This window comes from Oncorhynchus masou, unplaced genomic scaffold (assembly GCF_036934945.1).
Source record: "Oncorhynchus masou masou isolate Uvic2021 unplaced genomic scaffold, UVic_Omas_1.1 unplaced_scaffold_2634, whole genome shotgun sequence".
NCBI lineage: Eukaryota > Metazoa > Chordata > Actinopteri > Salmoniformes > Salmonidae > Oncorhynchus > Oncorhynchus masou.
The window spans coordinates 1-16,830 of NW_027009070.1; the positions used below are offsets into that span (position 1 = coordinate 1).

General features: G+C 46.0%; 1 protein-coding gene across 1 annotated transcript in view; it reads right to left on the reverse strand.

Annotated features, from left to right (window-relative positions):
• Positions 1-393: 393 nt before the first annotated feature.
• LOC135533735 (collagen alpha-1(XIV) chain-like) overlaps positions 394-16,830 on the reverse strand; it is a gene marked incomplete at its 5' end in the record, with an annotated part of 55,454 nt that continues 39,017 nt past the window's right edge. The window contains 7 exons of the mRNA XM_064960997.1: positions 394-426; positions 2,659-2,798; positions 5,702-5,831; positions 9,518-9,663; positions 9,845-9,974; positions 11,092-11,252; positions 13,098-13,259. Coding sequence (XP_064817069.1) covers positions 394-426; positions 2,659-2,798; positions 5,702-5,831; positions 9,518-9,663; positions 9,845-9,974; positions 11,092-11,252; positions 13,098-13,259 — 902 coding nt within the window. The remainder of the gene's footprint in view (positions 427-2,658; positions 2,799-5,701; positions 5,832-9,517; positions 9,664-9,844; positions 9,975-11,091; positions 11,253-13,097; positions 13,260-16,830) is intronic.

Below are 16,830 nucleotides of genomic sequence, written 5' to 3' on the forward strand. Positions count from 1 at the left end.
ATCATAAGGAGCCCAGGTCAGTTTGTAGAGGACGATGCCCGGAGCAGAGTGACCCCAGCTGACCCGGAAGCTCTCTGCGGTGACCTCACTGGCCTGGAGGTCAAGAGGTCCTGGCACAGGGTCTATTAGAGAGATCAAACAGCATCATCACAACAGGAAGATCAGCTACAACATGAAGCAAAACACACATCACTTCTGACTGAAAAACTCATACTACAGTCCTATTCTGACCTAGTTAGTACCAATAACATAGTTCCTAAAGTGCAAACCCTGTCCATCTGGCACTATGAGAGTTCTTACCGGTGGTGAAGCTGCCAGAGAGGGCTTCTGATTGGCCCTCGTCGTAGATCCCAAATATGGCTACCTCATACTCCGTTGCAGACGTCAGGTCATTCAGAGTCCAGGACGGACGGGACCCACATCCACCTAAGGGGAAACAGAGACACACAGTATTGACAGAAGAGAGAGAGACACACAGTATTGACAGAAGAGAGAGACACACACACAGTATTGACAGAAGAGAGAGAGAGACACAGTATTGACAGAAGAGAGAGAGACACACACAGTATTGACAGAAGAGAGAAAGAGACACATAGTATTGACAGAAGAGAGAAACACACAGTATTGACAGAAGAGAGAGAGACACACAGTATTGACAGAAGAGAGAGAGAGACACACAGTATTGACAGAAGAGAGAGAGAGACACAGTATTGACAGAAGAGAGAGAAACACACAGTATTGACAGAAGAGAGAAAACACACAGTATTGACAGAAGAGAGAGAGAGACACACAGTATTGACAGAAGAGAGAGAGACACACAGTATTGACAGAAGAGAGAGAGACACACAGTATTGACAGAAGAGAGAGAAACACACAGTATTGACAGAAGAAGAGAGAGAGACACACAGTATTGACAGAAGAGAGAAAGAGACACACAGTATTGACAGAAAGAGAGAGAGACACACAGTATTGACAGAAGAGAGAGAGAGAGACACACAGTATTGACAGAAGAGAGAGAGAGACAGTATTGACAGAAGAGAGAAAGAGACATACAGTATTGACAGAAGAGAGAGAGAGACACACAGTATTGACAGAAGAGAGAGAGACACACAGTATTGACAGAAGAGAGAGACACAGTATTGACAGAAGAGAGAGACACAGTATTGACAGAAGAGAGAGACACAGTATTGACAGAAGAGAGAGAGAGAGACACAGTATTGACAGAAGAGAGAGAGACACAGTATTGACAGAAGAGAGAGAGAGACACAGTATTGACAGAAGAGAGAGAGAAACAGTATTGATATTGGAGAGAGAGACACAGTATTGAAAGAAGAGAGAGACACACAGTATTGACAGAAGAGAGAGAGAGACACAGTATTGACAGAAGAGAGAGAGACACAGTATTGATATAGGAGAGAGAGACACAGTATTGACAGAAGAGAGAGACACAGTATTGACAGAAGAGAGAGACACAGTATTGACAGAAGAGAGAGACACAGTATTGACAGAAGAGAGAGAGAAACAGTATTGATATAGGAGAGAGAGACACAGTATTGAAAGAAGAGAGAGACACACAGTATTGACAGAAGAGAGAGAGAGACACAGTATTGACAGAAGAGAGAGAGAGACACAGTATTGACAGAAGAGAGAGAGAAACAGTATTGATATAGGAGAGAGAGACACAGTATTGAAAGAAGAGAGAGAGAGACACAGTATTGACAGAAGAAAGAGAGACAGTATTGAGAGGACTGACAAAGACAGACAGACAGACAGACAGACAGACAGACAGACAGACAGACAGACAGACAGACAGACAGACAGACAGACAGACAGACGTAATATATGGATAACTCTATGTTAAATCCCCTAGTCTTGTTCTAGGTTAAATACCCTTGTCTTGTTCTAGGTTAAATCCCCTAATCTTGTTCTAGGTTAGATCCCCTAGTCTCATTCTAGGTTAAATCCCCTAGTCTCGTTCTAGGTTAAATCCCCTAGTCTCGTTCTAGGCGAAATCCCCTAGTCTTGTTCTAGGTTAAATCCCAGAGTCTTGTTCTAGGTTAAATCCCCTAGTCTCATTCTAGGTTAAATCCCCTAGTCTCATTCTAGGTCAAATCCCCTAGTCTCGTTCTAGGTTAAATCCCCTAGTCTTGTTCTAGGTTAAATCCCCTAGTCTCGTTCTAGGTTAAATCCCCTAGTCTCGTTCTAGGTCAAATCCCCTAGTCTCGTTCTAGGTTAAATCCCCTAGTCTCATTCTAGGTTAAATCCCCTAGTCTCGTTCTAGGTTAAATCCCCTAGTCTCATTCTAGGTTAAATCCCCTAGTCTCGTTCTAGGTTAAATCCCCTAGTCTCGTTCTAGGTTAAATCCCCTAGTCTCGTTCTAGGTTAAATCCCCTAGTGTTGTTCTAGGTTAAATCACCTAGTCTTGTTCTAGGTTAAATCACCTAGTCTTGTTCTAGGTTAAATCCCCTAGTCTCGTTCTAGGTTAAATCCCCTAGTCTTGTTCTAGGTTAAATCCCCTAGTCTCGTTCTAGGTTAAATCCCCTAGTGTTGTTCTAGGTTAAATCACCTAGTCTTGTTCTAGGTTAAATCACCTAGTCTTGTTCTAGGTTAAATCCCCTAGTCTTGTTCTAGGTTAAATCCCCTAGTGTTGTCTCTCACCTCATCAGTCTTTAGCCCGTCAGTCTTGACGTACATGATGCGGTATCCTGTCACCTTCCTAGAGGCAGCTTCCCACGACAGTTTGGCTGAGTTGTGGTCCACCTCAGAGAACACAAGGTTCTTGGGAGGGCTCAGTGGCACTGCAGACACAAAGGGGTTAACTCAAAATGTCCTGTTGAAGAGATCAATCAATCAAATGTATTTACAGAGCCCCTTTTCCATCAGCAGACACTAAGTGCTATACAGCTACAACTTCTGAAGACAGGAAGACCCACAGTATATCTGTCCTCGGGAAGACCCTCAGTATATCTGTCCTCAGGAAGACCCTCAGTATATCTGTCCTCTGGAAGACCCACAGTATATCTGTCCTCAGGAAGACCCACAGTATATCTGTCCTCAGGAAGACCCACAGTATATCTGTCCTCGGGAAGACCCACAGTATATCTGTCCTCAGGAAGACCCACAGTATATCTGTCCTCTGGAAGACCCACAGTATATCTGTCCTCAGGAAGACCCTCAGTATATCTGTCCTCGGGAAGACCCTCAGTATATCTGTCCTCAGGAAGACCCTCAGTATATCTGTCCTCTGGAAGACCCACAGTATATCTGTCCTCAGGAAGACCCACAGTATATCTGTCCTCAGGAAGACCCTCAGTATCTGTCCTCAGGAAGACCCTCAGTATATCTGTCCTCAGGAAGACCCACAGTATATCTGTCCTCTGGAAGACCCACAGTATATCTGTCCTCAGGAAGACCCACAGTATATCTGTCCTCAGGAAGACCCACAGTATATCTGTCCTCAGGAAGACCCACAGTATATCTGTCCTCAGGAAGACCCACAGTATATCTGTCCTCAGGAAGACCCACAGTATATCTGTCCTCAGGAAGACCCACAGTATATCTGTCCTCAGGAAGACCCACAGTATATCTGTCCTCAGGAAGACCCACAGTATATCTGTCCTCAGGAAGACCCACAGTATATCTGTCCTCAGGAAGACCCACAGTATATCTGTCCTCAGGAAGACCCACAGTATATCTGTCCTCAGGAAGACCCACAGTATATCTGTCCTCAGGAAGACCCACAGTATATCTGTCCTCAGGAAGACCCACAGTATATCTGTCCTCAGGAAGACCCACAGTATATCTGTCCTCAGGAAGACCCACAGTATATCTGTCCTCAGGAAGACCCACAGTATATCTGTCCTCAGGAAGACCCACAGTATATCTGTCCTCGGGAAGACCCACAGTATATCTGTCCTCGGGAAGACCCACAGTATATCTGTCCTCAGGAAGACCCACAGTATATCTGTCCTCAGGAAGACCCACAGTATATCTGTCCTCAGGAAGACCCACAGTATATATCTGTCCTCAGGAAGACCCACAGTATATCTGTCCTCTGGAAGACCCACAGTATATCTGTCCTCAGGAAGACCCACAGTATATCTGTCCTCAGGAAGACCCACAGTATATCTGTCCTCGGGAAGACCCACAGTATATCTGTCCTCAGGAAGACCCACAGTATATCTGTCCTCAGGAAGACCCACAGTATATCTGTCCTCAGGAAGACCCACAGTATATCTGTCCTCAGGAAGACCCACAGTATATCTGTCCTCAGGAAGACCCACAGTATATCTGTCCTCAGGAAGACCCACAGTATATCTGTCCTCAGGAAGTCCCTCGGTATATCTGTCCTCAGGAAGACCCACAGTATATCTGTCCTCAGGAAGACCCACAGTATATCTGTCCTCAGGAAGACCCACAGGAAGACCCTCAGTATATCTGTCCTCAGGAAGACCCACAGTATATCTGTCCTCTGGAAGACCCTCAGTATATCTGTCCTCTGGAAGACCCACAGTATATCTGTCCTCAGGGAAGACCCACAGTATATCTGTCCTCAGGAAGACCCACAGTATATCTGTCCTCAGGAAGACCCACAGTATATCTGTCCTCAGGAAGACCCACAGTATATCTGTCCTCAGGAAGACCCACAGTATATCTGTCCTCAGGAAGACCCACAGTATATCTGTCCTCAGTATATCTGGAAGACCCTCAGTATATCTGTCCTCGGGAAGACCCTCAGTATATCTGTCCTCGGGAAGACCCACAGTATATCTGTCCTCAGGAAGACCCTCAGTATATCTGTCCTCAGGAAGACCCACAGTATATCTGTCCTCAGGAAGACCCACAGTATATCTGTCCTCAGGAAGACCCACAGTATATCTGTCCTCAGGAAGACCCACAGTATATCTGTCCTCAGGAAGACCCACAGTATATCTGTCCTCAGGAAGACCCACAGTATATCTGTCCTCGGGAAGACCCTCAGTATATCTGTCCTCAGGAAGACCCTCAGTATATCTGTCCTCGGGAAGACCCACAGTATATCTGTCCTCAGGAAGACCCACAGTATATCTGTCCTCAGGAAGACCCACAGTATATCTGTCCTCAGGAAGACCCACAGTATATCTGTCCTCAGGAAGACCCACAGTATATCTGTCCTCGGGAAGACCCACAGTATATCTGTCTGTCCTCGGGAAGACCCATCTGTCCTCAGTATATCTGTCCTCGGGAAGACCCACAGTATATCTGTCCTCGGGAAGACCCTCAGTATATCTGTCCTCAGGAAGACCCACAGTATATCTGTCCTCAGGAAGACCCACAGTATATCTGTCCTCAGGAAGACCCACAGTATATCTGTCCTCAGGAAGACCCACAGTATATCTGTCCTCAGGAAGACCCACAGTATATCTGTCCTCAGGAAGACCCACAGTATATCTGTCCTCAGGAAGACCCTCAGTATATCTGTCCTCAGGAAGACCCACAGTATATCTGTCCTCGGGAAGACCCTCAGTATATCTGTCCTCAGGAAGACCCACAGTATATCTGTCCTCAGGAAGACCCTCAGTATATCTGTCCTCAGGAAGACCCACAGTATATCTGTCCTCGGGAAGATCTTCAGTATATCTGTCCTCGGGAAGATCTTCAGTATACCTGTCCTTTATCTGAATGGTTGAATATTTAACAGTAGGTTTAAGAGGACACTTACAGGTGGTCTGCTGGCTACTCATAGGATCGCTAGCTTCTTCTCCATACATGGCGTAGACTGTCACCGTGTACTCAGTGGCAGGAGTCAAGTCCTCCAGCTGTAGATCAGTCACTGCGTCTGACACCTTCATCTGTTGGTATTAAAGGGGCAAATGGGAAAGCATCGATGAAGGTCCAGATGACACAGCGGTGTGAGTCCCAAATTACAACCTATACATTTACATTTAAGTCATTTGGCAGACGCTCTTATCCAGAGCGACTTACAAATTGGTGAATTCACCTTATGACATCCAGTGGAACAGCCACTTTACAATAGTGCATCTAAATCATTTAAGGGGGGGGGTGAGAAGGATTACTTTATCCTATCCTAGGTATTCCTTGAAGAGGTGGGGTTTCAGGTGTCTCCGGAAGGCCCCCACCTATTCCTTATATAGTGCCCTACTTGTGTAGTGGAATAATGTAGTGGACTATATGGGGAACAGGGTACTGTTGGGACTGAAGCCAAGAAGCGCCATCTGGAAGCCTGATTAGTATGGAGAATAATTCAACATGAAACATGTAACTTCTTTGCACTGTCTGAGGACAGCTGTACAGAACGTACAGTATTATTTCTGAGGCACGCAATACTGTAGAGAAAGCAGAGTCGTTTATCTTGTGGAATAATCCGGACCGCGACCGCACTTTGGAAGGGCCGCAGGCCACACACAGAGAGGTAAAACCAAAGTTCCTCATAATATATATATATAGATATACACTGCTCAAAAAAATAAAGGGAACACGAAAATAACACATCCTCGATCTGAATGAATTAAATATTCTCAATAAATACTTTTTTCTTTACATAGTTGAATGTGCTGACAAAAAAAAAAATCACACAAAAATTATCAATGAAAATCAAATTTATCAACCCATGGAGGTCTGGATTTGGAGTCACACTCAAAATTAAAGTGGAAAACCACACTACAGGCTGATCCAACTTTGATGTAATGTTCTTAAAACAAGTCAAAATGAGGCTCAGTAGTGTGTGTGGCCTCCACGTGCCTGTATGACCTCCCGACAACACCTGGGCATGCTCCTGATGAGGTGGCGGATGGTCTCCAGAGGGATCTCCTCCCAGACCTGGACTAAAGCATCTGCCAACTCCTGGACAGTCTGTGGTGCAACGTGGCATTGGTGGATGGAGCGAGACATGATGTCCCAGATGTGCTCAATTGGATTCAGATCTGGGGAACGGGCGGGCCAGTCCATAGCGTCAATGCCTTCCTCTTGCAGGAACTGCTGACACACACCAGCCACATGAGGTCTAGCATTGTCTTGCATTAGGGGGAACCCAGGGCCAATCGCACCAGCATATGGTCTCACAAGGGGTCTGAGGATCTCATCTCGGTACCTAATGGCAGTCAGGCTACCTCTGGCGAGCACATGGAGGGCTGTGCTGGAGATGCTGGAGGATGTTGCAGGCAGCAGAACGTTCTCCACAGCGTCTCCAGACTCTGTCACGTCTGTCATGTGCTCAGTGTGAACCTGCTTTCATCTGTGAAGAGCACAGGGCGCCAGTGGCGACCTTGCCAATCTCGGTGTTCTCTGGCAAATGCCAAACGTCCCGCACGGTGTGGACCCCCACCTGTGGACGTCGGGCCCTCATACCACCCTCATGGAGTCTGTTTCTGACCATTTGAGCAGACACATGCACATTTGTGGCCTGCTGGAGGTCATTTTGCAGGGCTCTGGCAGTGCTCCTCCTGCTTCTCCTTGCACAAAGGTGGAGGTTGCGGTCCTGCTGATGGGTTGTTGCCCTCCCACGGCCTCCTCCACGTCTCCTGATGTACTGGCCTGTCTCCTGGTAGCGCCTCCATGCTCTGGACAGTACGCTGACAGACACAGCAAACCTTCTTGCCACAGCTCGCATTGATGTGCCATGCTGGATGAGCTGCACTACCTGAGCCACTTGTGTGGGTTGTAGACTCCGTCTCATGCTACCACTAGAGTGAAAGCACCACCAGCATTCAAAAGTGACCAAAACATCAGCCAGGAAGCATAGGAACTGAGAAGTGGTCTGTGGTCATCACCTGCAAAACCACTCCTTTATTGGGGGTGTCTTGCTAATTGCCTATAATTTCAACCTGTTGTCTATTCCATTTGCACAACAGCATGTGAAATTCATTGTCAATCAGTGTTGCTTCCTAAGTGGACAGTTTGATTTCACAGAAGTGTGATTGACTTGGAGTTACATTGTTTTGTTTAAGTGTTCCCTCTGTTTTTTTTGAGCAGTGTATTTTAGAAACTCAGTCGAGGTCTCAACTTACTGTTGCGGGTTAGAAGATTAGAATATACAAGTTTATTAGCCCGTGTCAGTTCGTTTAGCGGACAGCTATCTAACCTTGTTATCTTGGTTGAAATACCGACCAGGGGCCCCCATCGATTCTGTTAGTCAGTGTCACTCAGATATCATATTAAAAAAAATGTAAAAATGCACCCCATGGCAAAATGTAAAATTGCTCATTTTCCTCTCTGCCCCTCATGTCAAAATGTAAAACATCTAATTTTCCTCTCTGCTCCCTCATGTCAAAATATAAAACAGCTCATTTTCCTCTCTGCTCCCTCATGGCAAAATGTAAAACAGCTCATTTTCCTCTCTGCCCCCATCTCAAAATGTAAAACAGCTCATTTTCCTCTCTGCCCCTCATGTCAAAATGTAAAACAGCTCATTTTCCTCTCTGCTCCCTCATGTCAAAATGTAAAACAGCTCATTTTCCTCTCTGCTCCCTCATGGCAAAATGTAAAACAGCTCACTTTCCTCTCTGCTCCCTCATGTCAAAATGTAAAACAGCTCATTTTCCTCTCTGCTCCCTCATGTCAAAATGTAAAACAGCTCATTTTCCTCTCTGCTCCCTCATGTCAAAATGTAAAACAGCTCATTTTCCTCTCTGCTCCCTCATGTCAAAATGTAAAACAGCTCATTTCCTCTCTGCCCTCATGTCAAAAAGTAGATTTGAAGCACACTTTCTTTAAAACTGCAACATGTTCTCTAGAGACAGGGACAGGGACAGGGACAGGGACAGGGACGGGGACAGAGAGGGACAGAGACAGGGAAAGATACACGGACAGAGAGGGACAGAGACAGGGACAGATACACGGACAGAGAGGGACAGAGACAGGGACAGATACACGGACAGAGAAAGGGACAGAGACAGGGACAGATACACGGACAGAGATAGGGACAGAGACGGGGACAGAGAGGGACAGGGACGGGGACAGAGACAGAGACAGGGACAGAGATAGGGACAGAGAGAGACAGGGACAGAGAGAGACACAGAGATAGGGACAGAGAGAGACAGGGACAGGGACAGATACATGGACAGAGAGAGACAGGGACAGAGACAGGGACAGAGACAGGGACAGAGACAGGGACAGGGACAGGGACGGGGACAGACAGAGATAGGGACAGGGACAGGGACAGGGACAGACAGAGACAGAGACAGGGACAGGGACAGAGACAGGGACAGACAGAGACAGAGACAGAGACAGGGACAGGGACAGAGGATGTCCTCTTATTGAGGCCTCTCCTGCCTCCATGACACCAGATCCAATAAGCCTGTGGAGCCTCCAGATCACCAGGGTTCTGCTGGTTCTGTTCAGCAGCAGATCTACTGACACAAGGCCTCCCACCCCCGGTGCTCCTGTGGTTTAGGAACCAGGGATTATCCATGCTATATTTCATCAGGAGAAAAGAGACACGGACCACCAGCAGCCCCTCCAGGAAGAACCGTCCCCCAGACCGATCCCACCCAGGCTCGCGGCCCTCCGGCTGGGGTACCTCTTTCTCGTCGGAGGCCTGGTCCTTGGTCAGGGGGGCGTATAGGACCATGTACCCCGAGGCGCCCTGCACACCGCTCCACCGCGCCCGCATGGTGTTGTGGGTAACGTCGTACAGCTCCAGGCCGTTCACCATGGGGAGAGCCACTGAGACACACGTGAACACACGCAGGAACGCGCACACACAGGAACGAACAGACACACACAGAGAGTTGGGTTAAACACAGGTGAAAGAGTATGTTTACACACATCCAACTTGGCCCAGGAGGGAAAAAAGAACAAGTGTAGAAAATAGTTTTGCTGTCAATGAGAAGGGAGGTGGACTCACATGTGGTCTCGCTGCCACGAAGTGCCTCGCTCGCTGAGCTGGTGTAGACAGCAAACACAGCTAACTGGTACTCTGTTAAGGAGTTGAGATACCGCAGAACCACAGAGTTCTCTGTGCCGTCCACCACAGCCTGGGAGAGACACAAAGAGAGAAACACAGAGATACTGGGTCAGAGACATACAGAGATACACAGAGATACTGGGTCAGAGAGATACACAGAGACTGGGTCAGAGAGATACACAGAGACTGGGTCAGAGAGATACACAGAGACTGGGTCAGAGAGATACACAGATACTGGGTCAGAGATACACAGATACTGGGTCAGAGATACACAGAGACTGGGTCAGAGAGACACAGATACTGTGTCAGAGATACACAGAGACTGTGTCAGAGATACACAGAGACTGGGTCAGAGATACACAGAGACTGGGTCAGAGAGATACACAGAGACTGGGTCAGAGAGATACACAGAGACTGGGTCAGAGAGATACACAGATACTGGGTCAGAGATACACAGATACTGGGTCAGAGATACACAGAGACTGGGTCAGAGAGACACAGATACTGTGTCAGAGATACACAGAGACTGTGTCAGAGATACACAGAGACTGGGTCAGAGATACACAGAGACTGGGTCAGAGAGACACAGAGACTGGGTCAGAGAGATACACAGAGACTGGGTCAGAGAGATACACAGAGACTGGGTTTTAGAGACACAGAGACTGGGTCAGAGATACACAGAGACTGGGTTTTAGAGACAGAGACTGGGTCAGAGATACACAGAGACCGGGTCAGAGAGACACAGAGACTGTGTCAGAGACACACAGAGACTGGGTTTAGAGACACAGAGACTGGGTCAGAGATACACAGAGACTGGGTTTTAGAGACAGAGACTGAACATCTGGAGTCAATACATCCAGTAATATACATTTTTCAAGGAACAGAAACGGAACCTGGAACGATTGGTGAAGTCATTTAATGAGCTAAATGTAAACAACTCGATTTTACACGTTAAAAAAAGGAACAGAAATTCAAAATATAAACGGATACTTTTTTAGGGTTTGAACCGGTTCAGAACTTTATTGTTCTGTTCGGAACAGTGGAACGGAACGATAAACAAATTGTGATTCTATTCGAGAACGAAACAATTAGAAAATCATTTGGGTTCCAACCCCTTTTGTTTGACCTGCAGCAGTTGAACATTAAAAAGCCCTACTGGGTGGGAGAGTGAGATGGAGTGTGTGTACCTCTTTAGGCCGTCCTCCCTGGGTAGCAGGGTAGAACACCACCCGGTACTTCTCTACACTGCCGGGAGCGTGACTCCAGGACACCCTGAAACTCCTGGCTGTCACCTCTGATGTCACTAGGTCCTGAGGGGCTCCCTGTGTCTCCTGACCTGCAGACTCTCCTGGAGGAACACACATTCAGATAGTACAGGACAGCATCTAAGGTGACAGACTGTACAGTATGGACATGTTGATGTCACTAGGTCCTGAGGGGCTCCCTGTGTCTCCAGACCTGCAGACTCTCCTGGAGGAACACACATTCAGATAGTACAGGACAGCATCTAAGGTGACAGACTGTACAGTATGGACATGTTGATGTCACTAGGTCCTGAGGGGCTCCCTGTGTCTCCTGACCAGCAGACTCTCCTGGAGGAACACACATTCAGATAGTACAGGACAGCATCTAAGGTGACAGACTGTACAGTATGGACATGTTGATGTCACTAGGTCCTGAGGGCTCCCTGTGTCTCCTGACCAGCAGACTGTCCTGGAGGAACACACATTCAGATAGTACAGGACAGCATCTAAGGTGACAGACTGTACAGTATGGACATGTTGATGTCACTAGGTCCTGAGGGGCTCCCTGTGTCTCCTGACCAGCAGACTCTCCTGGAGGAACACACATTCAGATAGTACAGGACAGCATCTAAGGTGACAGACTGTACAGTATGGACATGTTGATGTCACTAGGTCCTGAGGGGCTCCCTGTGTCTCCTGACCAGCAGACTCTCCTGGAGGAACACACATTCAGATAGTACAGGACAGCATCTAAGGTGACAGACTGTACAGTATGGACATGTTGATGTCACTAGGTCCTGAGGGGCTCCCTGTGTCTCCTGACCAGCAGACTCTCCTGGAGGAACATCACAACGGATCGTTAGAGAATGCACGGTATGGAACGTTTGTACAGTACACTCTTAGAAATAAAATATGCTATCTAGAACCTAAAAGGGTTCTTTGGCTGTCCCCATAGGAGAACCCTATGAAGAACTATTTTTGGTTCCAACTAGAACCCGCACTGAGACATACACACTTAGAAAAAAGGGTTCCAAAAGGGTTCTTCGGCCGTCCCCATAGGAACACCTTTATTGGTTACAGGTAGAACCCAAAAGGGTTCCATGTAGAACTCTTTCCATAGAGGGTTCTAAAATGGAACCCAGAAGGGCGTGTTTATTCAGTAAGCACCACATATGGAACAGCATTATGATGATTCTACATGATGTATGAAGTGTATTAAATAGACAGGAGTTATTTCAGCTCAGATTGGGAGTGACAACATGAGGCCTGCTCAATATTAAACACTGGGCACTATGAACTCAATTCAATTCAAGGGGCTTTATTGGCATGGGAAACATGTGTTAACATTGCCAAAGCAGGTAAAGTAGATAATATATAAAGTGAATATATAAAGTGAAATAAACAATACAAATTAACAGTAAACATCACACATACAGAAGAACTATGTCTAAGTGAATGAGACTATGTACTGTAAAGATATACAGTGGTATGAGGACTGAAGACTGGGTACTGTGTCTAAGTGAATGAGACTATGTACTGTAAAGATATACAGTGGTATGAGGACTGAAGACTGTGTACTGTGTCTAAGTGAATGAGACTATGTACTGTAAAGATATACAGTGGTATGAGGACTGAAGACTGGGTACTGTGTCTAAGTGAATGAGACAGTATGTACTGTAAAGATATACAGTGGTACGAGGACTGAAGACTGGGTACTGTGTCTAAGTGAATGAGACTATGTACTGTAAAGATATACAGTGGTATGAGGACTGAAGACTGGGTACTGTGTCTAAGTGAATGAGACTATGTACTGTAAAGATATACAGTAGTACGAGGACTGAAGACTGGGTACTGTGTCTAAGTGAACGAGACAGTATGTACTGTAAAGATATACAGTGGTATGAGGACTGACGTGCCAACATCTTTGCTCTCTGATTTGAATTGTTCACCTTTGATCTCCTTGTCCTGCTCCTCTACCCGTTCACAGACTATCTGGGTCAGTCCCTCTATGATGGAGCTCATGATGCTGAAGTCTGCCACGTTGTACACATGAGTGTTGTCAGGCTCAGAAGCTATGGCCCTCAGCTCATTCTCATCAGCATTCTTTACACCTGCACACAGGGAGAGAGAGCACTAAGATCAAGATTAAGATCTAGATTAAGATCAAAGATTAAGATCTAGATTAAGATCAAGATTTAGATCTAGATTAAGATCTAGATGATTTAGATCAAGATTTAGATTAAGATTTAGATTAAGGTCCAGATCAAGAATAAGATCTAGATCAAGATTTAGATCAAGATTAAGATTTAGATCAAGATTTAGATCAAGATTTAGATTAAGATCAAGATCAAGATCAATCTGTTTCCTTTTGTTTCCCTTAACAAAACACAAAGGACAAAAGTGTATCCAAGCGTGTCACCATGTCAGCCTTTACCTCTAAAACAACTAACTGTGCCCAACCGACAGCATCAAAACCACTAACTGTGTCCTACCGACAGCATCAAAACCACTAACTGTGTCCAACCGACAGCATCAAAACAACTAACTGTGTCCTACCGACAGCATCAAAACAACTAACTGTGTTCTACCGACAGCATCAAAACAACTAACTGTGTTCTACCGACAGCATCAAAACCACTAACTGTGTCCTACCGACAGCATCAAAACCACTAACTGTGTCCTACCGACAGCACCAAAACAACTAACTGTGTCCTACCGACAGCATCAAAAACACTAACTGTGTCCAACCGACAGCATCAAAACAACTAACTGTGTCCTACCGACAGCATCAAAACAACTAACTGTGTTCTACCGACAGCATCAAAACCACTAACTGTGTCCTACCGACAGCATCAAAACCACTAACTGTGTCCAACCGACAGCATCAAAACAACTAACTGTGTCCAACCGACAGCATCAAAACAACTAACTGTGTCCTACCGACAGCATCAAAACCACTAACTGTGTCCTACCGACAGCACCAAAACAACTAACTGTGTCCTACCGACAGCATCAAAACCACTAACTGTGTCCAACCGACAGCATCAAAACAACTAACTGTGTCCTACCGACAGCATCAAAACAACTAACTGTGTCCTACCGACAGCATCAAAACCACTAACTGTGTCCTACCGACAGCATCAAAACCACTAACTGTGTCCAACCGACAGCATCAAAACAACTAACTGTGTCCAACCGACAGCATCAAAACAACTAACTGTGTCCAACCGACAGCATCAAAACAACTAACTGTGTCCAACCGACAGCATCAAAACAACTAACTGTGTCCAACCGACAGCATCAAAACAACTAACTGTGTCCTACCGACAGCATCAAAACCACTAACTGTGTCCAACCGACAGCATCAAAACAACTAACTGTGTCATACCGACAGCATCAAAACAACTAACTGTGTCCTACCGACAGCATCAAAACCACTAACTGTGTCCAACTGACAGCATCAAAACAACTAACTGTGTCCTACCGACAGCATCAAAACAACTAACTGTGTCCAACCGACAGCATCAAAACAACTAACTGTGTCCAACCGACTACATCAAAACAACTAACTGTGTCCTACCGACAGCATCAAAACCACTAACTGTGTCCAACCGACAGCATCAAAACAACTAACTGTGTCCTACCGACAGCATCAAAACAACTAACTGTGTCCTACCGACAGCATCAAAGCAACTAACTGTGTCCTACCGACAGCATCAAAACAACTAACTGTGTCCTACCGACAGCATCAAAACAACTAACTGTGTCCAACCGACAGCATCAAAACAACTAACTGTGTCCTACCGACAGCATCAAAACAACTAACTGTGTCCTACCGACAGCATCAAAACAACTAACTGTGTCCTACCGACAGCATCAAAACAACTAACTGTGTCCTACCGACAGCATCAAAATCACTGTGTCCAACCAACAGCATCAAAACAACTAACTGTGTCCAACCGACAGCATCAAAACAACTAACTGTGTCCAACCGACAGCATCAAAACAACTAACTGTGTCCAACCGACAGCATCAAAACAACTAACTGTGTCCTACCAACAGCATCAAAACAACTAACTGTGTCCTACCGACAGCATCAAAACAACTAACTGTGTCCTACCGACAGCATCAAAACAACTAACTGTGTCCAACCGACAGCATCAAAACAACTAACTGTGTCCAACCGACAGCATCAAAACAACTAACTGTGTCCTACCGACAGCATCAAAACAACTAACTGTGTCCAACCGACAGCATCAAAACAACTAACTGTGTCCTACCGACAGCATAAAAACAACTAACTGTGTCCAACCGACAGCATCAAAACAACTGTGTCCAATCGACAGCATCAAAGCAACTAACTGTGTCCTAACGACAGCATCAAAACAACTGTGTCCAACCGACAGCATCAAAACAACTGTGTCCAACCGACAGCATCAAACCAACTAACTGTGTCCTACCGACAGCACCAAAACAACTAACTGTGTCCTACCGACAGCATCAAACCAACTAACTGTGTCCTACCGACAGCATCAAAACAACTAACTGTGTCCTACCGACAGCACCAAAACAACTAACTGTGTCCTACCGACAGCACCAAAACAACTAACTGTGTCCAACCGACAGCATCAAAACAACTAACTGTGTCCTACCGACAGCATCAAAACAACTAACTGTGTCCAACCGACAGCATCAAAACAACTAACTGTGTCCTACCGACAGCATCAAAACAACTGTGTACAACCGACAGCACCAAAACAACTAACTGTGTCCTACCGACAGCACCAAAACAACTAACTGTGTCCTACCGACAGCATCAAAACAACTAACTGTGTCCAACCGACAGCATCAAAACAACTAACTGTGTCCTACCGACAGCACCAAAACAACTAACTGTGTCCTACCGACAGCACCAAAACAACTAACTGTGTCCTACCGACAGCACCAAAACAACTAACTGTGGCCAACCGACAGCATCAAAACAACTAACTGTGTCCTACCGACAGCATCAAAACAACTAACTGTGTCCTACCGACAGCATCAAAACAACTGTGTCCTACCGACAGCATCAAACCAACTAACTGTGTCCTACCGACAGCATCAAAACAACTAACTGTGTCCAACCGACAGCATCAAAACAACTAACTGTGTCCAACCGACAGCATCAAAACAACTAACTGTGTCCTACCGACAGCATCAAAACAACTAACTGTGTCAAACCGACAGCATCAAAACAACTAACTGTGTCCTACCGACAGCATCAAAACAACTAACTGTGTCCAACCGACAGCATCAAAACCACTAACTGTGTCCTACCGACAGCATCAAAACCACTAACTGTGTCCTACCGACAGCATCAAAACAAATAACTGTGTCCTACCGACAGCATCAAAACAACTAACTGTGTCCTACCGACAGCATCAAAACAACTAACTGTGTCCTACCGACAGCATCAAAACAACTAACTGTGTCCAACCGACAGCATCAAAACCACTAACTGTGTCCAACCGACAGCATCAAAACAACTAACTGTGTCCTACCGACAGCATCAAAACAACTAACTGTGTCCAACCGACAGCATCAAAACAACTAACTGTGTCCAACCGACAGCATCAAAACAACTAACTGTGTCCTACCGACAGCATCAAAACAACTAACTGTGTCCTACCGACAGCATCAAAA